The sequence below is a fragment of the Eleutherodactylus coqui genome, chromosome 8, assembly GCF_035609145.1.
Source record: "Eleutherodactylus coqui strain aEleCoq1 chromosome 8, aEleCoq1.hap1, whole genome shotgun sequence".
Classification (NCBI taxonomy): Eukaryota; Metazoa; Chordata; class Amphibia; order Anura; family Eleutherodactylidae; genus Eleutherodactylus; species Eleutherodactylus coqui.
Window position 1 is genome coordinate 72,862,623 of NC_089844.1, and position 25,738 is coordinate 72,888,360.

Here is a 25,738-nt window from a genome sequence, read left to right on the forward strand (position 1 = left end):
TTTTAAGGTTTTATTAGGATGCATACAGCTTTAACACTTTGGACTCAGGGTTTCCTAAAAGGCTTTTTCTTTTTGCTGTTATACAATGGTGCCATCTGCTGGCTAAAGCCAGTGTGTGTGCGCCAGAGAGGCTATGACAGCGGAGTGGCTGGCAATAGACGGTAAGAATACCCTGTCGGACGTCTTCTGACATTGGAGCTGTACAAGCTTCAATCAGAATGTAGGAAGATGTCTGACAGTGGATTGGAAAGGGTTAAGAAACAGAGGTTAAGGTGGGTTGTTCTCGAGAGAAGTGGAAGTACTTGTTTTGGGCGCAGAGGAAGCGGTTGGCTAGAAAGAAGCAACTTTGCTACATCGCTGGTCTCCAGTTTTCCAGGCAGAATGTTATCCTTATGGAAGGATAAAGTGGTCCTACCTCATTCTGGTCTCTGGATTTCTGCAGTAGCTGTGTACGAAGAATCAGAAAAAGTCGTGGATACTCTGCTTATCTGCCGCTCCCCAATAATAGTCCACCACAACCTCCAGCCTATGAGCCTAAAAACTAATATTGTGCAAACCCTTTGAACTGGGAATTATTCTTTCTGTCACAAGTAGAAAGTTTTTTGAGTAGTAACATGTGGCGTAGTGATGCATTATTTTGCATCTCCAGCAGATAACTGAATAGCAATTATACCTAAGGCATTACACAGGCTCCCAGCCTCCCGTTAGGAGCCGGTGAGCTGGGAACTTCAATTGCAACTCCCCTATGAGCCAGACCAGCGTCCTGGGAGCATCTGCCCTATATCGTGGCCTGTCTATGCATTAAATGGGTTGTCCAGGACTTCTACTATTGATTACCTATCTTTAGGATAGGTCATCAATAGTTGATTTAGTTGATTGGCAATGCTTTGCCACTCAGGATCCCCACCAGTTAGCTGTTCATGGGACACGCTGTCAGTATGGAAAGCAGTTAGCGCTGTCAGCATTTCAGCAGCCTGGGTTGGTATTGCATTGAATTGAATGGGAGTTGTGCCTGCAGTACCACACGGGGCCACTGCAATACAGACAGTGCTATCTGCTTCCAGCTATGTCTGCACTGACAGTGGAACGAATTGACAGAATCCAGAGTAACAGCCCCTCGCCAATCAACTATTAATGACCTATCTGGAGGAAAGGACATCAATAGTTAAAGTCCCAGACAACCCCTTTCAGGCACAAATGATAAGTGCATATCTCTTCTGATATGCTTATTTCAGTGATACTTGTATTCCACATACTATATTAATTCTGGAGCATTGTTTCTTAGATCTATATGTTGCATCGTTCCTGTGTTATTCCGCCTTTACGAATAAATTGACAACTGAATGAGCTATAGTTGGGGGTCAGCCCCTCTATAGCCAAACATTGTCTAATCAGTGCTGACATATTAAACACTGTACGTTTACAGCCCCAACTGGTAACACCCAACTGTCAATGTATTCATAAATATTCAGAAGGGATAACAGAGGAATGGCACAATGCAGAGTTATAGGAACTGGTATTTCATGGGGAATACAAGTGCTTACTAAAACAGACAAGTCAGGAGAGCTGACAGGTCCTCTATAAATGCAATTTAATAACCCAAGCCAAGTGTATTATGTATAGTGGTTGGAAAAGAGCCCATTAATTTTTAATGCCCGTGAGCCCAGGTCACCCTCAGTCCTTCCCCCACCCCAGGTTCTAATATGTCTGCCCTAATTAAGGCTACCAAGAAGATTATTAAAGGGAGCCGTTCCCTGGTCTCCTTTACGTTTTGGCATCTTCAATACAGCCTAATACTGCTGAATTACAGGGTGCAGTGTGCCTAATAACAATCATAAAGCTGAAAAATGGCTTCCACCATATGCACCCCTTCAACGGTACAAGTCTTTTCAGCCATTCAGTAGGACTGACAGGGGTCACACCCTTCCCTACTTTAACTAATAGGGGCCAGGGATCACTTTTTCCGGACACATGATTGGCACTTCAGAGGGTCGACCATTGGGTGTAGGTTTCCTTTAGTATAATTAAGGTTGTGATATGGGCCTCATCGTGAAATATATTAGTCTTGGTGCACATATATCGGTTGCATCTGACCAGTTGTTTTATGCCTGCGCCGAACACAATTTGGTGCACTAGCCTGTCTACAGCCTGAAATAACCAGACAAAAAAATGCTGCATTCTGCCTTTTTCTCTCCAGTGCAAGAAAACATCCTGCGTCACAAATAATGTGTCAATTGTCAGAAACGATCCCATAGAAAATAATAGGATCAGTCCTGGCATCTTTCTCTTTAGTGTTTCTGTACCACACCAAGATCCCCAGACATATGGAAACCCAGCTGTAATAAAACATTGTGCCAATGTATTCCACATGAGCAATGTACTGTAGATATCTGTTTTTGGTCATTGAATCCTCAACCAAAAACTTTAATATTTCACCAAACAAAAATTAATTTGATTTAATTAAAAAAAAGTGTAACCAAAAGTGAATGGACAAACCATTAGGTAAATTATGGATTTGGGGTGATTTAAAGCATAAGGGAAAATACATACAGTACAAAGAATGCTTTTTTTTTACATTAGTGTTGGTGTTTTTATGAGTATTCAGATAAATCACCAGTAGATCCCACACAATAAACTGGTATTGCTCACTTTTTTAGCTTTGCTGTGTAGAGTGGGACAGAGCAACAGGGTCATTTTATTAGAGTACTTTTACACGTAGCGAGAAATCGTTTGACTGAGCGAATGATGATACAGTTTGCTGATTGTTTATTGTATACAGGATTGTTCAGTTCACTGTAGCGGTGAATGAGAACAACTGAACGATCGGTGTTTAAACCGAATGATTAGCGAACGAGCCAATGATGATTTTTATGCTTGCATAAAATGAATGATAAGCGAACAAATCATCATTCATGGTTCAATTGTTGGCCTGTTTATCTGGGACTTTTCTATGGATGACCTATCTTCAGGAAAGATCATCAATTGTCGATCGGCAGGTATCCACCGCTGGGGATCCTTGACGATCACTTGATTGTCAAGCCTGCTGTCAGTACGCACAATGCTGGAAGCCAATGCAAATATTAGGTGTAATGTACTACAATATTTTCCAACATGCTGGGGGTTGTAGTTTCACAACAGCTGGAGAAGCATAGGTTGGAGAGCACTAATGTAGAGAGTTTCTACCAAACTGAATAATTGATATATGAAAACTGCTGGGTGTTAATACTAGAAAGAAACAATTGATTGAGGTGATATTCCTTTTATTACATAGGATATAATGTGAAGACGCTGTAATCCACATTTATTTCTGCTGCAGACTTGGTATTGGATGTGTAGAATTTACATTGTGCCTTGATCTCAGGAAACAGATGATATGTTCTTAAGAGCACGCAATCCGCTCCTCTCTGTATATTAACCACATGTTCAGGAGTGGTCGGTATTAGGAATGTAGTGTTGCCATTTTTGTCTTATACGCTTCAGTTTCTGCTACATCCAGATATCAGTAGTCGTGTAATGGAATCCCCAACACCTGCTGAGACAAACCCTAAACCCATCTAATAGACCTTTCACACAGGATGGAATTAGTCAGTGCGGACACGTCTGCATCACAATGCTATACCTATGGGGCTTGAATTCCACACCTGCTAAAATCTGCGCATCTTTAATTAAAAAACGCAAAATTAAATTCCGCCATGGAAAAGCTTTCTGCTACGGAACTAAGAGCGTATTGCAGAATTATTGTTGTAGATTTATAACATACAGGAAATGGCAAAATCCGCATCTGCACTGCCTGGTGTGAAAGGACCCTAATAGGGTTTACCATAACACGTCTAACATTTTTCCAGTCCAGATAATAATTACCTTATCTCCTCTGCTTTATAACACAACGCCCTTCTACACCGGGCACTCCGTATAGATCACACCGGCCGCAGACAACTCATCTTCTTTCACAATATTCAAATTTTACGGATTGTTACAATGTTCCCTCAACATACGATATTAATTGGTTCCAGGACGAGAGTTGTATGTTGAAAATATTGCATGCCGAACGCATAACTGTATAAAAATTGACAATTAGGTCCAAAGCCTCCAGAATATCATCCAAAGACAAGAAAAAGAGTTAATTATTTGAATACACAATAAATACAGTTTTTACCTATGACAGAATGAGCAACTGGAAACTGGTCAATCACGTCCTACAATGGGGGCACCCCTTCCACCTGGAACTATGGACATACTATAAAGCTTATAAATGCACAAAGTGCAGTAAGTACTATGGTGTTACAGATACAAAACATCAATAGGAGAAAGATAAGCAGGAGTTTGGGGGAGGGTAAGTAAAGGTGAAAGGTGTTTGGGGGCTCATTAATGTAAAGTCTTTTCCATCTCTCCAATTCGCTGGTTTTGAGTCCTGTTATGAGTTGTGCAAGATGGCTGACTCAGTCTTTAGACTACCTAATATCCACAGTGCTTTGGTAATGTTAGACTACTAGTGCACTATACCTGCTCTCTGATTGGCCATAGCTGCTCAAATGAACAGCACCTGCCAATCAGAGAGCAGTGCACATCGTGCATTTGGTAGTTAGAAGATTGCTGCAGCCATCTTGGATGGCCGAAAACAGGGCCCAAAACTGATGGATCGGAGAGGTGGCAGAGAAGAACTATAGGCAATACAACCCTCTGCCCCTCCAGTCTAAGGGACAGAATTTTGTAGTGAAACTAGAGGTTCGCTTTATTGTATGGACCCTTGTTGTTTTAAATTTTGTCCCTTGGTGGTACAGTAGCAGCAACTATCGAGGTCTGTCTGTGGGTGGCAATATTCAGTCCATCAGCATTCGCAATTTAATAAAATAATGACATTGATTGGCTATAGAAGGTTCCAAGGGTAAGAGCTGATTGGCTATTATCTTTGAGGTACCTGCACATCTGGTGTTTGTGATTCGCTGGAAGTTCCAGCCAATTGTATGTGCCACAGATTTCCGCTGGCTGGTGGCATCACATATTGGGGGCTGCATTTAACATATGAAAGGCCACTGTAAATTGATTCATTCACAAGTGGAGAGATTACGGTATTCTGTAGGATTTCTTAGCATTATGTGTGTTGCACAGGTGTATTTCAGCTATTGGCTTATATGGATTTAGACAAGAATATATTATTGACTTTATATTTTGAGCCATTCTCACGTAGTTCAAGTTATTTCTCCCAAAAAACACTGAGGTGTGGGGTGTATAATACCACAGTGGAAGATCGGTACTTCTTTTAAAAAGGGGTGAAAAAAAGGCGAGAAAGAAAGAAAAAGAGAAAAAGAAAAAGAAAGAAAGCGGGATAGAAAGAAAAAGAAAGAATGAATAGACACACAGATGGTTGTATCCACTGGATTGACATATAGGCGCACGACATACACATTACACATATTATTACAATAGACTACAGGTAGATGCACAATACACAGCAGATAGCATATACATATAGTACATATTCATTCATACACAGTCAGATACAGGACTTCCACAGACAAACATGGCTTTGCCTGACCCTCATCTTACATAACCGCCTCCACCTAATATTTTATGCTTTGACATCTAATTACATAAGTTGCAATTTTCCATTTCCATTCCTCCCAATCTGAGTTGTTTCGCGTCTTGATGAGTGCACATTACCAGGAAAGCTGTGATCATTTAATATTTGTTTATAGGAAATGAATGGGGACTTTTAAAAAACTTCCCATTCGCCTTGAGATGGCAGGAAATAAATATCTATTAAGGTCTTTATTTATGTTGTCATTGATTAATTCCTCACTAGCTCATTTGGTTCCGATTTAGAGCGATTTGATTCTAATTGAATTAGCATATAATTTGAATGTGCATAATTACTGTAATTATGACATTCAGGTAAGGCAGCTTTAGGCGTAAGGCAATTTTACAGTTTCTAGTTAGCTTCTTCCTAGGGAAATGGACAAGGACTTTTTGCTGCTGATATTCTGGTAATAATTATACCTTTGCTAACCCCACAGAGGTGTCAGAATTATGTTATTTTAGGGAAGAAGATGAAAAAAAATCCAAATTTAATGCAAGACATTTAGATTAATTGCGATTTTTCTTTTTACATTATTTTTTCTTTTGACTGGCTGTAAATCCAAATTACTCCTTATTTTATCATAATATTAATGTGTTACCCTGCAGTCTGTTTACTGTCCGCAAACGAAGGAGTCACCTCCCAATGGATGACAGCACTCAGAATCAGTCTGATCAATACCAGGCAATGAGTATTGAGAACAATCCCCAGATGCAGATGTAACGGAGCGGAAGCTGTCATTGAACTGATACAATGTGATAACTGAATGAGTCAAGTTAAAATTTATTGTAAAGCCCTATGTAAAATCTCAAGAATATATTGTGACGATAGATTGTGAAATGATAAATCTAGCTCCAGTATTATCCATCCATCCATCTATCCAGACACATACACTAGAATGTATCGGATCTGGATGCTAAATTTCCCCACCTGCTAATGCTCAATTTGTCATTTGGCACAATACGTTAGGATATCTAATAAGTGTTCTCCTTAGTTCTACAGAGGATGTGTGAAGATTGAGTGCCTGTAATGTTTATCATTATTCCTAGGTACATTCTGCGTGGAAATGAGGTGTTATAGACTTCCTATTGTATTGATTACACAGGCGCTGTCCCTGGTGCTGGAAGTACACCTAGCACCAATAATAATGCATCTTATCAGCATGGAGTAGTATGAATACATCTAGGCTCATCTGCAGGCGCTGTTACATTGCTGGGTAAATTGGAACGATCATGCGATCAGCGGTGAACTTATTGTATATTGTTCGCTTGGCGCTGCATTTACACTGAACGATAATTGGGTAGTTCCCTCGAATCATAACCGCACCTCTAGCCAACTCTTCTGCCAATGCTTTCTATTTGGCAAATGGTTATTATGCCTGTTTCTACCAAAGGATTTGCAGCAGTTGAACGATGATTTGTAGGTCCGCATGAATGATCCGATTAGCGAGAATCTAACGAACGGTTGCTGCATGCATTTACACTGATTTACAATAATTGTGCAAACCACTTGAATTAATGAATATTTGCGTGATAATTGTGCCATTTAAAAAGGGCCTTAAATTATTAGCTGTTCCTACAGACAAAACAAATAGGATTACAATGTGACTGGTGTGTAAATATCTGACATATATCATACGTAGATCTAAAGATGGATAAGTAGATAGATAGATAGATAGATAGATAGATAGATAGATAGATAGATAGATAGATAGATAGATAGATAGATAGATAGAAGCAGGTACCATTACGGACTGCTACACTGAAATGTAGCAATAACAAGATGCAGAAACTTAGAATGTAATCTGCAGGTCGTTCTTAAAATAGTCAACAGAGGGCGCTAAAGTGTTAAATTTACATCAAGCGTCCCCTGGGATGAGTAATATTTTCTGTTGTTGAACAATTTTCCCCCTTTTTTTAAATGTATTTATGTTATAAAAACATTTAGAATAAGTGACAACTTGCAACATAATAACTAATGTGTGTATTACTGTGTGTTGTACCCTAAGAGAGTAGAAAGGCTTTGCTGTAAAGGTATATAATAAATTAGGTTTACAAATAGGATGAAAGGTGATAGGTAGTTTCAATATTTAGTTATTTAGGATTTCATTTAATTTTATGGATCCCCTCATTTGATATAATGGCTAAAATGTGCAGTTGAAGATTGCAAGCATCATTCTTAATCATAATAGATTGGATGTAGGTTGATATTTAGAATCTATCTCCTATCTATCTATCTATACATCTATCTATCTCATATCTATCTATCTATCTCATATCTATCTATCTATCTATCTATCTCATATCTATCTATCGCCTATCTATCTATCTATCTATCTATCTATCTATCTCCTATCTATCTATCTATCTATCTATCTATCTATCTATCTATCTATCTATCTATCTATCTATCGCCTATCTATCTATCTCATATCTATCTATCGCCTATCTATCGCCTATCTATCTATCTATCTATCTATCTATCTATCTATCTATCGCCTATCTATCGCCTATCTATCTATCTATCTATCTCATATCTATCTATCTCCTATCTATCCATCTATCTATGTTCTTTTGTTGGAAGACACTTGTATTGAAATGAATTAAATATATAAGGACATAAGGAATATTTTATTATTATATCTTTACAATAAAAGAAAATGTGTAATAAATTATAATGATTGTATAAAAATATTGAATTGTAGATGTTTTTTTCTATACGATTAAAGAGATGAGATACTGTATAGTCTGTAACAGGTATTAGTGTTCCTTAACAATACTTTATAGAGTAAGTTACTTGAGATGATTGAAACCATTGATTGCTTGGCACGCCCAGACCCCTTCCTCATTTCTGGGGAGGCTGCAGTTGATGGACATGTATTTGACCTAAGAGGGCACAAGCAATACCCCTACTGGTCCTTGATCAGTGAGCTGAACACTGAACCCTAAGCCTGCAGTCACATTCGCATCCCTGATTCATTTCCTCAAGCTTTTCTGTGTAAGACATTGAAAAGCAAATGAGGATCCCAGCAAGAGAGTGACATTCCACACAAGTCACTGTGTCCATTGCTGGGACAATCAGCCATGTCCTCCCAAAAATATGCCTCCTCTTCTCCACACGTGTTCATCTGATTCTGCTTACATTGTAGCTTGTGTCTTTTTAAATTGTAAAGACGGCATCGTATTGTCGCCCATGTAACAATTTGACGGGAGACAAAGTGACAAGATTGTGTTCCGTGTTTCTCCTAAATTCTGGTAAAGTAAAGCTAAATGACTACAAGAAGTCTACTACTAAAATGAGTAACAAATGTGATATTCTACAAATCTAATAAACTATTATGACATTAGATTTCTAATACAAAGCGTACGATGTTCAATAATAAAATATAGTATTTTAAAGCCATCACTAAAACTCAATACAAGAATAAACCCAAATTCTAAATAAAATGCAAACAAATTGTTTAAACTTCCCAATCTTTACCTCGTATTCAACTTTGTTTAATTTGAAATGATTTTCGTTCGCCATTCTCTCCCCTCCTTTTTTTTTTCTTTTGCAAGACAAAGAGCAGTTAAAATAATTTTCATTTCAATAATTGCCTTCTGGTCAATTTAACTGGGCCTTATTTTGAAAGAAGCTGTCTAAATGAGATTCCTCTTGCAAGTGTGTTCCCAGGCCTGATCCCCCAGCCTTTAATTATTCCTGACTTTTTTTCAGCGCATAAGACGCAGCACTGAGTAATCACAAAGAAAAGCAACACAGTATCCTTGAACCTTTTCAATAGCAGAGCCAGAGATATTCAAATAACCAGCAAGGCCCATTGCACTGCATGGACACATAAGCAGCATTTGCAAAAACCTCTATTTGCATATATCAAAGAGGGGAAAGAAGCAGTTGCCATTGCTAACATTAAACAGAGCAGTTATCAAATCAAGTGCTGGTTGTGTGAGCGATCAAATCGTTTTCCATTTCATGTGCCCCTGCCCCTTATACCGTTTGACATGCAAATTCTGTGCAGTTAATTTAGACAATTAAAAGGGATCTTCAAGGGAGCTTTTGTCCCACTGAATATTCTCACTTTTCCCCCTGGACTATCTGAGATAAAGTTGGCCAGAACAAATGATGTCTAGCAGATTAATTAGATATTTGATAAGACATGAATCCCTAATGAGGGAGTACAAGACACAGGGGGCTACTGCCTGTTCACAGTCAAAATTAATAACATTGAACACGATTTTCATTTAGGCATGAAATGTAGGCTGTAGAGTATTTATTGTAGTCATTTAGTCACTGGGGACAATCTGTAAACCGAGTTTAGAGGTAATTGAATTATATATTTCTATCTATCTATGCTGATAGACCTAGATGTAGAGATGAGATAGTTCGTAGATAGATAATTCAATAACAGATGATTCTATGGCAGATACATATACACATAGGAAACAGATGGTTACGAAAGACAGTCGTTAGATGAGGTGAATTCATAGACATATATGTGTGAAAGAAATAGAAGATAGAGAGATAATAAGTAGATGAGGTAAATAGGGAACTGGTGGACAAATATATGAGACCCAGAGAGATAGATGGAAAGAGAGATAAATGATAGACAGATGTTTATTTTCAAATAAAGAAATCTAAGAAATGAATATTTTACAACATAAAAGTGCTGCAAAATAACATAAAAATACAGTTGAGAATTCACAAAATATTGTGAAAAAGAAGAAAATAGAGACACACATTACTTTCAGGCTGTGTTATATATACAAATAAATGAAAGAGAGAAGAAAGAAGGAAAGAAAGAAAGACAACTGAATAATAGATAATAAATAGAAAATAAATCATAATTAGGTAGATACAAAAAGAAATGGATGATGATGGAATTATAGATAGAAAGATAGATGTAAGAAACAGATGATGTAAATAGGTAATTGATAGATATATGAGAAATGGGGAAAAGTTAATTAAGAGATATATAGATAATTATGAAATATTTAGTTATTTTTTAATAAATGCTTTAAAATGACAATAAATTATAAAAAATAAAAAACTTAAATATCATAAGATGGATAAATGAGGTCAGACATTTCTTTGAAGGCCCGTTATATATACAGATATATAGATCTGACATGGCTAGGATAGATAGATAGATAGATAGATAGATAGATAGATAGATAGATAGATAGATATGAGATAGATATGAGATAGATAGATGGATAGATAGATATGAGATAGATAAATAGATAGATATGTGATAGATAGATAGATAGATATGAGATAGACAGATAGATAAATAGATATTAGACAGATAGATAAATAGATATTAGATAGATAGATAGATAAATAGATATTAGATAGAGATAGATAGATATGAGATAAATAGATATAAGATAGACAGATTACACATATAAATAGGTAATAGGTAATTGATAGACGAAATTAGAAATACAGAGATATTCCGATATTTATGAGAGATAGCTAGTTCTTCCTAAACAAATAAATATATAAATAGACATATTGATATCTAGACCTATATTTAGAAGAGATGAATTGCTCCTCTCAAATAAATAAATGCTTTAAAATTACATAAAAATAAATTATGAAAAAATAAAACTAATATAAAAAGGAAAAATTAGCACCCAGATTTTTTTTAAGACCCTCTTTGTGCGTTTTTTAACTATTGTATCTTTACAGTATTTTCCAGCGAATCTATTCCTCGGAGGAGCAGGACAGACAGAGAATACCAGGAATATGTTTGATCATAATTCTTTTAATAATACGAAAAATCAAAATATGATCAAGGTTATTTTTTATATAATACAGATAAACGCATTTCATTTGTTTCATTGAATTTAATTTACGTGTTCTTAGTGAAATGTTAAATCAACATATTAAATATCTTTTACATATATATATATATTGACTTTCACAAAGTGCATCAGAAATTAAAATAAAAAAAAAAAAGAAGAGAAAAGAAACTCCTGAATTTCAGGAATTCACCAAATATAACCTATTGGGAGAACATTTACAGGGGAGATGGGAATGAACACAATCTTTATACAGCTTATAGAGAGACTGTCCCACAAGTTTCTGTCACTTCTCACCTTAGAGGATGGCAAGTATGTTCTTTTGTAATAAAAAAAATCTGATTGTGATTAGGTGTAAATGAGAAGACGGGATATAATCCAGCCAGGAATTCATGGTCCATGCTGTCTCCCAGCAAAATCAGGACACAAAAATAAATGTCGATCTCAGTTCTTCTCACACTATCTGGTTATATTGCTCTGGTTGCTGAAAGTTTGCAGTAATTGGATGTGATTGTGCAGCCGGGAGGAATTGTACCTGCTGCACAGAATTGCTTTCACTGCGCACCCCACACTTTAGAAGTCATTGCACCCTAATAGGTGTCATCATCACTCTCATTTATAATAAAAGTCATTCCATTGAGGTTGCACTTACTGGAAGGAGTCCTGCTGCACCCCAGAAGTGACTGTTGCTTCCAAGGAGAAGTCATTGCTGCACCCCAAAAGTATCTGCTGCTTCTTTAAAGGGGAAGTCACTACACCACCAAGAGTGGTTGATTAATGAAGAGTTTCTCTACCCTAAAGAAGCTGCTACTGCTTCAAAGGATGAGTCACTGCTTCACCCCAACAACTTCCTGCTTGTCAAGAGGAGTCCCTTCTTGCACCCAGAGGTGTCTCCTCTTTCCAAGGAGTATCTGCTGAACCCAGAGGTGGCTGCCACCAAATATTCACTGCTTCACCCCAGAAGTGCCTGCTGTTCAAGTTGCCCCTACACCCCAGAAGCTTCCAAGGAGTCCTGCACCCCAGAAGTATTTGCAGCTTTTAAGGAGAAGTCCCTTCTGCACCCCAAAAGTCTCAGCTGCTCCCTAAGAGTCATTGGCTGATTCCTTCCCCGGCCTCACACCTTCCAGGATAAGCTCTGGGGACTCTGACCTAGGTGTCTCTAGGTTGCTGGCATCTGTGTCGCTGTCACTGCCCTTCTTTCCCCCTCCTACTCCTCCTCCGTTGTGTGTCTTGATGTGTTTGCTGAGGTGGTCACTGCGCATGAAGCGCTTGTTGCATACAGGGCAGGCGAATCTCTTCTCCCCAGTGTGAGTGCGGAGATGTCGCTGTAACTCATCGCTGCGTGTGAACCTCTTGCCGCAGAAGAGCCAGTTGCAGACAAAAGGCCGTTCACCAGTGTGCCAGCGCAGGTGAGCTTTAAGGTGTGATGTTTTGCCGTAGACCTTGCCACAGCCAGGGATATGGCAGCTGTGCAGGCCCTTTCTTCTAAGGCTAGCACCTGCAGGCCCCAGACGCTCTGCTTCTTGACAGTTGGGGCAATCGCAGGTAGCTCTCCCAGAGTATCTGCGTGCGGAGCGCCCTGATGGGCCAGCTGCTCCTCCAGAGGCCCCAGTGAGCATTGAGGTGCCAGAGTCTGGGTAGGAGGGTAGGACTGGTTTGAAACCCTCCTGGGTGAGCAGGTGCTGCCCAGTGGAGAGTAGGTGGGAGGCAGCACTAGAGCCCAGCCCTGTGGAGCTGAAAGCTGAGTGTGTCAAAGAGCTAAAGTCCGGGCTATACCCACTGAGTTGGGTATGGGGCCCCCCTGTGTGTAGGGCCCCCTGTAGAGCAGCTGCTGCAGCCGGAGGGTTTTGCACCTCTAACCATGTGCTGGGGCTGGCAGCATGTACGTCCCACCAGGCTGATGCCCCGTTTGCCACCTCTGAGTGGAAGCCTGACTTATACCAGGACTCATAGGGATGAGCCATGCCTACCCGTGGGTATAACCCATCTGCTGCTCCATGCACCTTGGATATGAAGGCAGATTGTCCTGCAGCTTCCTGGGGAGAGACCCCGGAGGAGTTGGAGAAGAGGCCACTATAGTCACTGCTGAAGGCTGAGGAGGTCGGGGATGTAGAGGCCAGACAGAAGGCGCTGTTGGCGGTAGCACTGCCCCCTGTCAGGGCACCGGATGCCCGGCTGGTGGCCACTGTGAAGCCCCCAAGGCTGGATCCCAGGCTGCAGCTGGAGGAGGAACGTTTCCAGGGGTGAAAACCTCCTTTTGCGAAAGCACTGGACTCCGGGAGACTGCTCAAAGGGCTGGTGTTCCCGATCTTGTTGCAAGTTGCAGCCAACATGGCTAAGGGAGTAGTGCCAAATCTGGGTTCTTCCTGGAGGGGGATATAAAACACCACAAAGTCAATACCTGTCTCATTCAACTATAGGTGCATCAACCTAGTCATAACCCTGGGGTCTAGGAACCTTAAGCCACCTTCACCAGCCTACACCACTACTCCTGTGATCAGCAATTAGAGCACCATTCTTGATGCTAATCAATGAGCTCATTTATCACCAGTAATTAATTAACCCTTTAATGTATAAATTAACTCATTGATCACAATCTCATTTGAATGCGACAGTGGATGTTTATTGTGCTGACCTTAAGAACATTGCAGTTTTATTCTAGCTGATCGTATCAGAGTAACATTTCAAAAGCAAAGCTATTACTAAACATCGCATCGTAGTATGATATTTTAAAAGAATATCTAATCGATCGAAATTTCTGAATCTATACATTTATTTCTAACTTAAATTTACAGAGTTTTAAGTTGATAATTTATTTTAAGCCAAGTTTTCCTAAATAAATATAAGTTCTTGTGGTTTTAGGGTTAATTTAAATTAATATTTTGTTCAAAAATAAAGAATTATTAAGTATTAAATGTACAGAATATATAAACGGGTTTTATCATTATTGTCATTAGCATTATTATTGTCATCATTATTAATTACTTCATAAAATTGTACTGGGAAAACTAACTGCATACGTTGAGAATATACAGATGTAGCAGAGCTGACTTGGTTATTTAAAGGTTTCTCTTACATACATTAATAGCACATTGACTTGCAATTGTTCCGGAAACCACAGACATATCAAATTACAAACTCAGCTCTGCTGCATCTCTATAGATTTCCAAGTTCTAACACATGAAATCAGTCGAAACATGCACATTAGTGACAACGGATATGAGATAATACAAAGCAGACAGTGTGCCAGGTCTTCTGGAGGCTGTTACTGATGGACGGAGCAACCTGTATTTATCGCCAGTCCTAAAGATTGTGTTGCCAGCAGCTTTGAGAAGCCCACGACAACTGCAGAGTGGAATAATACTTAAGTGCTGCCGCTGTTTGTATTCACGGGGGTAATGGTTTGGGGATTAGGACAAATAAGATCGTTTAGGCTGTATTGTTGGAAACGAATAAATCAATAGAAGAAACTTTCCGTGCGCCTGGCACTGAGGGGATGAGAGGTAATGGGTAAAGGGGCACGTAAATCGGTGGCACATAAAAGCTATGGACATAGGTGGCCAATAAATCGTGATGATAGTAGTAAGTTTATGCTATAGGAAATATTACTTTAATATAACTTTATGACAATTATGTTACAGATAAGAAGAGGCTGGAGAATCTTTACTTACCCCAAGTATAGACGTAGCCATAGCCTGTCCCCCGTCCCTGCTGAAGAGGAGTGATAAGCGCCCAGGGGTAGATGCTGCCAGCTCTATGCCACCTTCTCCCTACACAAGTTGTACTGAGTGAGACAGACCAGACTCAGGGTAAGTGCTGGCAGCCGCCTGCTTTGAAGTACCACTGGCTGCAGCCGTCATCCAATCAGATTGCATGGGACGTCGACGGGGAGCTGCATGGCAGCCAATGAGAAGAGGAGATTTGCAAGAAATCAGAGTTCTCACAAGCCCTGCCATTCAAAGCAGAGGGGAGGAATTGGAGGCTCCGTTGTTCTGGATGCCTACAAAAAAATATATTTAACCCCTTCAGATTCCATTCAGTTCCATTTGCTCCGTAAGGGGTTAACGAGCCCCTTAATTTTTTTTAAAGCTTGTTTTACCTAAAACTGAGAATTCCACAGTATTTAGATTGTACAACTGCCAAGAGATTGTGATACTGACAAATAGCAGTGTCTGCTTAATTACACCCCAGGAGTTGGTTTATTTAATTATATTTATTTTCTGCCACCTTTTGGACATTAACAGAATTTTTTTTTAGGGGGGAGGGAAGGGGGTCTTTAAAGTCTTACTAATATAACACATCTCACATCTAGCTGGACACTTGGACTTTAATTACCTTTTCTGTTGCGGGTATTTTCCCAGAAGTGATTTGCATAGGAATAATGCACAGACCCTATTCACCCTCTCTCTAGTATACATTGTATCTATCACTTGATACAATCATTGATTTATTGTAAGCACAGACCCCCCTGGGTTGATACAAGTTGCTATTATGTAATACTATTGACTTATTGTTACACATACAGATAGCTGTGGAGTCTCAGCACAAGAAGAGAGCTGGGTCTTAGTGACTTTGATGCAGAATTTGTCATCTGTGATCATCTATGTGGAGGAGGAATATGCTGCAGCCCAGGCACATATGAGAGGTGAGTGATCTAACAGGTGAATGTGTACATATTAATGCCAAATGCTAATAGAGGTGTCAGTGAGGCGTTCCTGAACGTCCCATGGGGCAACTCAAGCCTTCATTATTCCCCCCTTTAACTGAACTGCAATGGTTTAATATGTTGCAGTAAACCCAAGTGCATCCCTATTGTATCCCTTATAAATAATGTCATGTTCACTTGATATCATTCTCTGTTGTTGTAGATTTCAGAATGAATGTATTCTATCTATCTATCTATCTATCTATCTATCTATCTATCTATCTATCTATCTATCTATCTATCTATCTATCTATCTATCTACCTACCATTTAGATAAATCCCAAGTGTACTACCTTCTACATTATGTTTATTGCATTACAGGACATACAGATTATATTCGTTCTGACAAGCCCCTAAACAAAAAGCTGAAATGTATAGGATCACCTTTTCCTAAAAAAAGGGAAAAAAAAGTTAAAAGCAATTTCCCAGAGAACAGCTTTCCACATTATTCAAACCGGCCAAATAATACTCCTATTATGGAGGCTGAATGCTAGCAGTCAGCCCAGTGTAATTGGTGCAGACTCTGAGCCTTAAACCTCCACTTCTTTATCAAGAGGTGAATATGGAACAATTTCTTGCAAGCGCAGACGCAGAGCACGCAAATTGCCTCCTTTTTCTGCAATCAGGCCAATTTAACTGCGTTGCAATTAGCACTATTAAACGACCATTCTGCATAAACAAATTTTTAACTGAAGGGGGAATAAACCTTTACTGAGGCCATGGGGGATTCTTTTTTTTTAATGTATTAATATATTATTATAATTATTACTATTCTTATAACTAAGATTGCAATTCAGTTATTAACTAATATTATCATCGTCTCTATTTTAAATAACATTAATAGTATTATTAGTAATTGTATTAGTATTATTATCACTACTAATATTAATATTTGCATTATTATTGATATTTTTACTGCTACTTATATTATATTCTTCTTATCGATATTTATTATTAATTTAATGATATTAATATTTGTATTCGTTATTATTACTGCTACCACTGAATACTATTTCTCAGTATTTAGTATTATTATTAGTGGCATCAATAGTTTATTGAGTAGTAATATTATTATTATTATTGATGCCACTGAGTAATATTTATATGTATTATTATTACTATTGTTACTATTATTCTTAATATTATTATGATTATTATCACTAGTCGTATTAGTTGTCGTACAATTAGCAGTACTGCTATTCCTGTTCTTATTAGTACTAATAATAATCATATTTAGAATTAATTGCTTACGATGTTTTTCCCTATAAATATAACACTGATTATTATGATCCCAATTATAAATACATTAATGATAGCATTGTTTCTATTACTACTGCTATTAATAATGTTCAGAGTTTTTAGAATGTATTTCCTTACCAAAATACTTATTTCTAGTAAAACTGTATAATAATAACAATTATTATTATTATTATTAGGGATATTACTATTTGTAATATTTCTGATTACTACTACCAATCAATATTTATTATCAATATTATTAGAATATTATCAATATTATTACTAGTCGTAGTAGTAGAAGTAGTAATAGTAGTAGTAGTACTGCTATTACCGTTATTACTACGACTGATAATAATAATAATCACATTGATAATCAATGACACACACATTACATTTGACACTAACGATAACAGATCCTCCAATGTAAAATCTGATGACTATAGAGAACTCAGCAATACCGTAGAGCAAATCCTAAACCCCTCCAATCTATTTAGTACAAGAAGCAATGCTGCGGCTCTAATATCAGCATAATAAGGCACAGCATCAGGGACTATAGTGGTGTGGTTTCCCTGGCTGTGATCTGCTCCGTGTATTCTAGTAATATACAAGGTGCTTGATGTGTTTAATCAATAAACAGGTCCAGTAGGAAGATATGTAAAATATCTCCAATTACAGACAACACAGTGAATAGAGAGAGAGAGGAACAAGTGTGTGAAAAATAATAGCATCCTGCCATTTGTCAGCAGCAGGGCATCTCCCGCCAGTATATGTTATAATTATACTTTCATTTACATTTTATATAATCGACTTGTTATTATCAAATCAAGTGATGCTGATAAAATAACACCTTAGTGTGGAGGAGCCTCAGCCCATGTGATTCACTTGCCTTCCCTCATTTGGGGAATGTCTGTGTTTAGTAGATACAGGAAAGTTTGTGTTTTTAATCCGAGATTTAAAAGGAAGTCGGATACATTGTATCTGTCATAAATGACATCAATCACTCCCAATGAGGAAGAACTCGCAGAACATGTGATAATCTGATATCATTAATATCCAATATTCATCTACACATAACGCTATTAATGGACTGATAACTATACCACATGGCCATTAGATTTAGTTAGAATCATGTATTCTAGGGATCTATGTTATATATATGTCCTGTTAAACATATGCGCTCTTACATTATATATATATATATATATATATATATACACACATACACATAGACACAGATATAGATAGATAGATATTGATAGATATGTATATACACACACGTACATCTATACATATAGACAGCTACATCTTATGTGTCCATCTACACTGACCAGTGAAAGTGCACATATATTGGTCTCTCTGTCTCAAGTAGATAAATAGATAGATAAATATGAGATTATATAGATAGATTTTCAATAGACATAGAAAACTAGAACTATAGATATCTATGTGGATAGAACATATATATGTAGACATGGAGATGGATGATAGATAGATAGATAGATAGATAGATAGATAGATAGATAGATATGAGATGGATAGATAGATAGATAGATAGATAGATAGATAGATAGATAGATAGATAGATAGATAGATAGATAGATAGATAGATAGACAGACCTATTTATATATAGTCTGTAACAGGTATTAGTGTTCCTTAACAATACTTTATAGAGTAAGTTACTTGAGATGATTGAAACCATTGATTGCTTGGCACGCCCAGACCCCTTCCTCATTTCTGGGGAGGCTGCAGTTGATGGACATGTATTTGACCTAAGAGGGCACAAGCAATACCCCCACTGGTCCTTGATCAGTGAGCTGAACACTGAACCCTAAGCCTGCAGTCACATTCGCATCCCTGATTCATTTCCTCAAGCTTTTCTGTGTAAGTCATTGAAAAGCAAATGAGGATCCCAGCAAGAGAGTGACATTCCACACAAGTCACTGTGTCCATTGCTGGGACAATCAGTCATGTCCTCCCAAAAATATGCCTCCTCTTCTCCACACGTGTTCATCTGATTCTGCTTACATTGTAGCTTGCGTCTTTTTAAATTGTACATGATGGCATCGTATTGTCGCCCATGTAAAACGCCAATATCATGTAATAATGTGACAATGGACAACTATTAAATACTATTGTATTCTGTGTTTAGATTAAATGGCAGTGAAGCAAAGCTAAATTACTTAAGGAGTCTAATACTAAAATGAATTTTATAATCTATATAATAAAATATAACAGAATATATCACTTTGAAAATGGGCCTATGGTACTATAATACAATCAATACAAGTGAAATATATTTCACAATGATAAATAAATAATAATTACAGTATACACTCCATTTCTAGACACAATACAGAAAAATGCCCTTAAAATTCACACTTTTTTTTTACAAAGTTTTACCATTTTTTAAATATGAAATACTTTCATTCACCTGAAATTAGTTGAGAAGTTACAGTTGTTAACATTATGTTTTCAGTCTTTTTCTTAAAAAATAAAATTAAAAAATGGTGTCTACTCATTCTCTGTTGGTAAGATTTGTCACTTCCTGGTTTGGAGTATAGAAAGAGCTTTGCAGCAGACAGTTCCCAAAACTACAGTTCTTGGTATAGTTAGTCTGAGGTCAATAACAACCACGTAACAACTCAGATAGATACTTAGATACTACTTAGTAATACAGTGGAATGACGCTGGCTGGACACAGGACAACAGAACTGGACTTCGCCTATAGCCGTCATCTTTTCTGGGTACTAATATATTCCCTTAACCCTTTCCAATCCAATGTCTGACATCTAAAGACATTATGTTATAAAGCTGTACAGCTTTGATGTTGGAAGACGTCCATCAGGGATCACTTACTGTATATTGCCAGCTTCTCTGCTGTCGGATCCTATCCAACGTGTCACCTCATGTAGTACTAGCTTTAGCCAGCATATAGCGCCGTTGTATAACGGCAGAAAAAGAGTGAGCCCCCTAGGAAAACCAGGATACAAATTGGATTGGAAAGGGTTAATACTCAGATACCCCCAGGACTTACAGTAGGGCCAAATTATGTAACAGCTGGATTGTCAAATAAGCAATAATATGAAGCACATATTAATAATAGTAGATAACAAGAATGCAAAAATAGGAACTCACCAATAGATGCCAGGAACAAACTGGTGATGCCAATCAGATGATGGCACAGATGGAATGCTAGTGATGGTAGTCAGATAATGGAGCAGACAGATGTTAAAGATGGTTATAAGATAATGGAGCAGATGGGTGATACAAACAGATAATAACAAACTGACAATAACTGACCCTAACTAGCTTTCATTTACACAAGTGTGAATGCACCCTACGTCTTATCCTAATCTATCCATGATACCGATCCTAACACCTGACACCACTGTCCCTGAGTATCGCTGAAGATTTCTCTAATGTAAACACCTATTTGAACCATTGATTCTGATGTACAATGAAAGGGTATGAAGACCCAGAGACATGACAACCAAACTGAGCAGAACTGAACTAAAAGCAAGATAAAGACAGATACAAACAGCAAAAAAAAAAAACACAACATATTGCAAGGCTAGAAAGCAAGGACTGGACTTGAAATAACCACAGGAACAGAATTGCTCTGACAAGAAACAAAGCTAGATTAAGAACAAGATACTACAAACATGCTAGGAGCACTGGATCCAAATATACACATCTTGCACTATAACCAGCAACACATTGCAGAATTCAGGAATATTTAAAGAGAGGCAAAGCAATCAGGGACTAAGAGCAGACTAGATGGACAATGTGGTCTTTTTCAGACATTCTATGCTTCTAGGAACTTTATTCCCCAAGAGCTAAGACACCATTAGCGTTGTCTGGTTGTGATCCATCGCCCTAAACACATGAATGCTCTCAGGAGCTGTCTTATAAGGACTGTTACATCCCATCCTCCTCTGATATCCATCAGACATAAGCCTGTAGTGGGGCTTCCGCCATGAGTGATCAGTGAGTGGAACAGGTTGCCCAAGAGGTGGTGAGTTCTCCTTTGGTGGAAGTCTTCAAACAGAGGCTGGACAGATATTTATCTGGGATGATTTAGTGGATCCTGCATTGAGCAGAGGGTTGAAGCAGATGACCCTGGAGGTCCCTTCCAATGCTACGATTCTATGACCACCAACTAACCAAAAATTTAGCTCTTTTCGGATTTGTGTTTTGTGTCTCTGGGGAAAGTTTGGCCTGAGGCCTCCTAATGTTCATCTAATGTCCTCCATGGTGTCCCACAGTACATATTGATGAATGAATATACTAGAAACATACAAGGAATGCTGGATCCAAATATATACATCTTGCACTATAACCAGCAACACATTGCAGAAGTCAGGAATATTTAAAGAGAGCCTAGTCATTAGGGACTAAAAACAGACTGCATGGACAATGTGGTCTTTTCTGCCATTCTATGTTTCTAGGAACTCGATTATTTTGTTCCCCGAAGAGATAAGCCACTACTAGAGTTGTCTGGTTGTGACTCATCTCCCTAAACACATGAATGCTCTCAGCAGCTTTCTTAAAACGATTGTTATGTACCATCCTCCTCTGATATCTATCAGATATCACTCTGAAGTGGGGCATCCCGCATAACCACCAACTAACCAAAAATATATGTTAAATGGGTCCCTCCAGGTCTCTTTGGATTTGTATTTTGTATCTCTGGGGGAAATTTGACCAGAGGCCCCCTAAAGTTCATCTAAGGTCCTCCATGGTGTACCACAGTGCATATTGATGAATGAACATTAGCTGCGTTATTTCTGTCTTACTCTAATATTTAACAATAGACAATTTCCATTTCTAAAAACATTTTTTGCTGTGTTTTTTTTTATGGCGCTGTACCTCTATCATCTCCAAGCTTAACAGTTTTTGCAGTTGAGCTACCAATTCTTGAAAAGTCAGGATTGCCTGGGCGAGTCAGTCTAAAATGATGTTTCTTACAGCTACTAATAGTATAACATGTCCTGAATCCATAAAATCAGGTGATTTGATATAGCAAAAGAGAAGAATAAACAGTTCTTTTTGCAAGACGCACTTCCATAGCTAGGATTTTAGCCCTCTGTATTAGTCCAGTATTGTGAGATTATAGGGCATAGACAGATCCCATGCCACGGATCCACTAAGGGTATTCGACACATGGAACAAGTCGTAAGTTTATCTGGTTGGGAGGTTGAGTCAAGGATATTAGAGGCATAGATTGCCCTATGCAACAATTTTAGGGGGTAGTTTTATGTCACTTTTCATTAGAGATATGTTTCCTAACCTTTAAAGAGCCTCGTGTCGTGCAAAGTGTTAAGGCAGCAGAAATGCAGACATAAGCTCATGACCTGAAGGTTTACGAGTTCAATCCCTGCATCGTTCAGGTAGCGATAATTGGGAACTCCCACACACGTGCACTGTACCACTATGGACACTACATGTTGGGAGCATAGCATCTGGTATGTGGATTCCCCTGATGATTACTCTATGTGGTAAATTAACATTACACAGGTGCTGGTGGTTACACTACACCTGTATTGTGTCATGTCTAAATTATTGGGGGTGTACTCAATGTTCTGATTGGTGTTTTGCTGTATGTGTATTACTATTTAAGTGTGAGGTGGTGTATGTTATTTTATTAATAATTACCTTTTTATTAACAATTTTCCATTACATTTCCGAAAAAACAAGGAGAAGAAAAGACAGAAAAAACAAAACAAACAGCCCTTTTCATTGTTAACATATTGCAATGTAGTAATACTGTGGCAATATCTAAATTATACCGGAACTACAAAACAGACTAGAGCATATATATATAACCTATGGAAAAGGAACAAAATAAAATAGAATGGAATAACATGAAATAAAATAACATGAACTAAAGGAGGTACACTTCTGATCAGGACTGTTGAATTATTTGAGTCCAAAATCTATTGAATTTACCATACTACCGTATGTTTCCGGGGTCTGGGTAGGGGGGGAGGGGTTTCGGTCCATGGAGGGGAGGTTATAACATGTGTGGGGTCAGCAGGTCCACCTCGTCTGGGTTTAGCAGTTAAGGGAGGTGATATTGACTTTTCACGTCTTTAGGGATTATTGGACATATAGTCTATCCAGGTTGCCCAAAATGTCATTCGTGGGCCCCCGGAAGCAAATCTTCGTGAGTATGCCTCCTCTAAATGAAATGTATGGTTTACTAAGTTCCTTACTTCCAGTACAGGTGTATGTTATTTTAAGCTTGAAAAAGGCCGCAACTGGCCAAAACGTAGCTTTTTTTACCCAACATGGAAGAATAAAACTATTTTTTATTGACATTTCATCATTTATGTTGCCACATCTATTCTATATATGTTGGTGCTTACACCAGGGGACTTTACCTTTTTTTCCCGACCTTATCCCAACCCTCCAAAATCTTCCCACTTTTCACCTGACACTCTTAATCTGGTTGACCTGCCCATAGAGGTCGTTCCAGGGTGATACAAAACAGCATACCAAAGTCAATGCTAGTGTCATTGGACTATAGGTGCTGCAGCACCTGATCATAAACATGGGGGTCCAAAAACCTAGAGCCATGCTCACCGACCTGCATCACCAATGGAGTGTCCAGTGATTGGGACAACATTTTGAATTTTTGCATTGACCTTAAAGGGGTTGTCGAGTCAGAAAAATTAGCTTTTAAATTTAGAGCCAAATCATTTCAAATAACAAATAAAATGGATACGTATCCTGCTCAGCCCTGGTAACCCAACAATGCAGCCCTGTTGTTTTCCTGGTCTCTGTCAACAATGGAAGTCAGGTGAAAGCTGCGAACCAATCAGAGGCGACAGCATCTCCACTCATTCTCCTGGCATCAGCGCTCACATCCTGGGTGTCATGATATCAGGTGTTCCGAACGGTGATACTGCAGCCTCTGATTGGCAGGCAGTGGTCAACATAGATTTCTACTGTCAACATAGACTGGGAGAACAGTGTGGCTGCATTGCTGGATCGCCGGGGCTGAGGAGGGTAAGTACACATTTGTTTTATTGGTTTAAGTGATTTGGTTTTAAATTTAATTTTCTAACCAGACAACCCCATTAATTTATTGACACAAAAACATTTTATTGTCAGATGGTTGTGGGACGTTGATCCCGACAGTTATGTGTGTGTGTTGTGGAAGTGATTACCTACTATTATAGATCTTAGCAGGCATTTGGGAGCTGTATTCTGGTAGCTTTCTGGGGCAAACTATATCGGACCCTGAGTGCTGAGGCCATTATCTTGGTCAATGCACTTATCATTTAGGGCAAAAGTCTATGTATTCAAATAGACCTAACCATAGGTTATTTGACAGCTCAAGGCTGCAGCACATTTAAGCGAATACTACTTACTCTAGTCGCTTTTATCATTTTGGCTGAATAGTAGTATGATTAGAAGTCCCCACAGCCAAATACGCAGCAGCAGTCCTGTCAAGTGCTTATAGTAAGCAACACCTCCACCTTTACCCTGCGCACAGATCTCAATCACGCACAACACTTAACAAGGGTTTATAACACGTAACCTATCCACAATCGTCTGATATTCAGTCTTCCTATCTGTTCTAAACACAACCTCCTAACTCACATTACAACTGTGTATCCCTAATGTGAAAATAGGAGTTATCAGTCCGCGCCAAAAATTGACAAAGGACTCTATAGCTCTAGCTCAAGAATCCTGATGAATCAATTGCATATTTTTTGCAATTGAGGAAACGCGTTGATTTTTTGACTACTTCAGGAGCTTATTTTTCTAGAACCTGGCTAATCAGGTATCAGCAACATGGTGCCTGTAGTACTTTTGCATTAAATGCCATAAGAGCCATAAGGCCCCTTTCATCTGTGGTCCTTGATTGAACAGTAATTACTGTATGTAGACAGACTTATTCTCTATTCAACGGAGTGTTATAGATCCTAAATAACAGGACACATAAACTCAGTTGTTTCTTTCTTTTATAACTAATGACCACAAGCTCTTAACACCATACTCCAAGGTCCACGATCCGATTTGGAGTCTCCTGAGGTTTAAGGGTACAATCTCTTCTTCCAGCTACAACAGCAACCAAGCAGAACATTGATAAACCCTGGAGCAATAAAAGCATACTAGGGGTTTTGTTAAACGTGACTTATTCTAGTCTATCTGGAAGCGACGGAATTATCAAGAGAAACTTTCTTGTCAACTTCCCTGTTACTCTATGATAACCCAGTACCTGTATTTAATTGATTAATTGCTTTAGTGGTCAGTATTTGTCGCTGAAACCCACGGGCATAACCTGGGCAATTCTCGACACTCTATGTGTATGAAGTGTTCGTGTTTGTAATAGTGAGTTCCACTTTTTTAAATATCCTTATTAAAAGTTAATTTTTAATTTTTCATCAAACAAGTCGTGGGTTTTC

The 25,738-nt window shown here is 38.3% G+C and overlaps 1 protein-coding gene across 1 annotated transcript; it reads right to left on the reverse strand.

Moving 5' to 3' along the window:
* Positions 1-11,402: 11,402 nt before the first annotated feature.
* Positions 11,403-15,167, reverse strand: SP9 (Sp9 transcription factor). The gene is made up of 2 exons (XM_066577405.1): positions 15,048-15,167; positions 11,403-13,742 (listed from the first exon to the last, which is right to left on the reverse strand). The coding sequence occupies exons 1-2, from the start codon at positions 15,066-15,068 to the stop codon at positions 12,459-12,461; spliced, it is 1,305 nt and encodes a 434-aa protein (XP_066433502.1). The 5' UTR covers positions 15,069-15,167; the 3' UTR covers positions 11,403-12,458.
* Between the last annotated feature and the right edge of the window lie 10,571 nt (positions 15,168-25,738).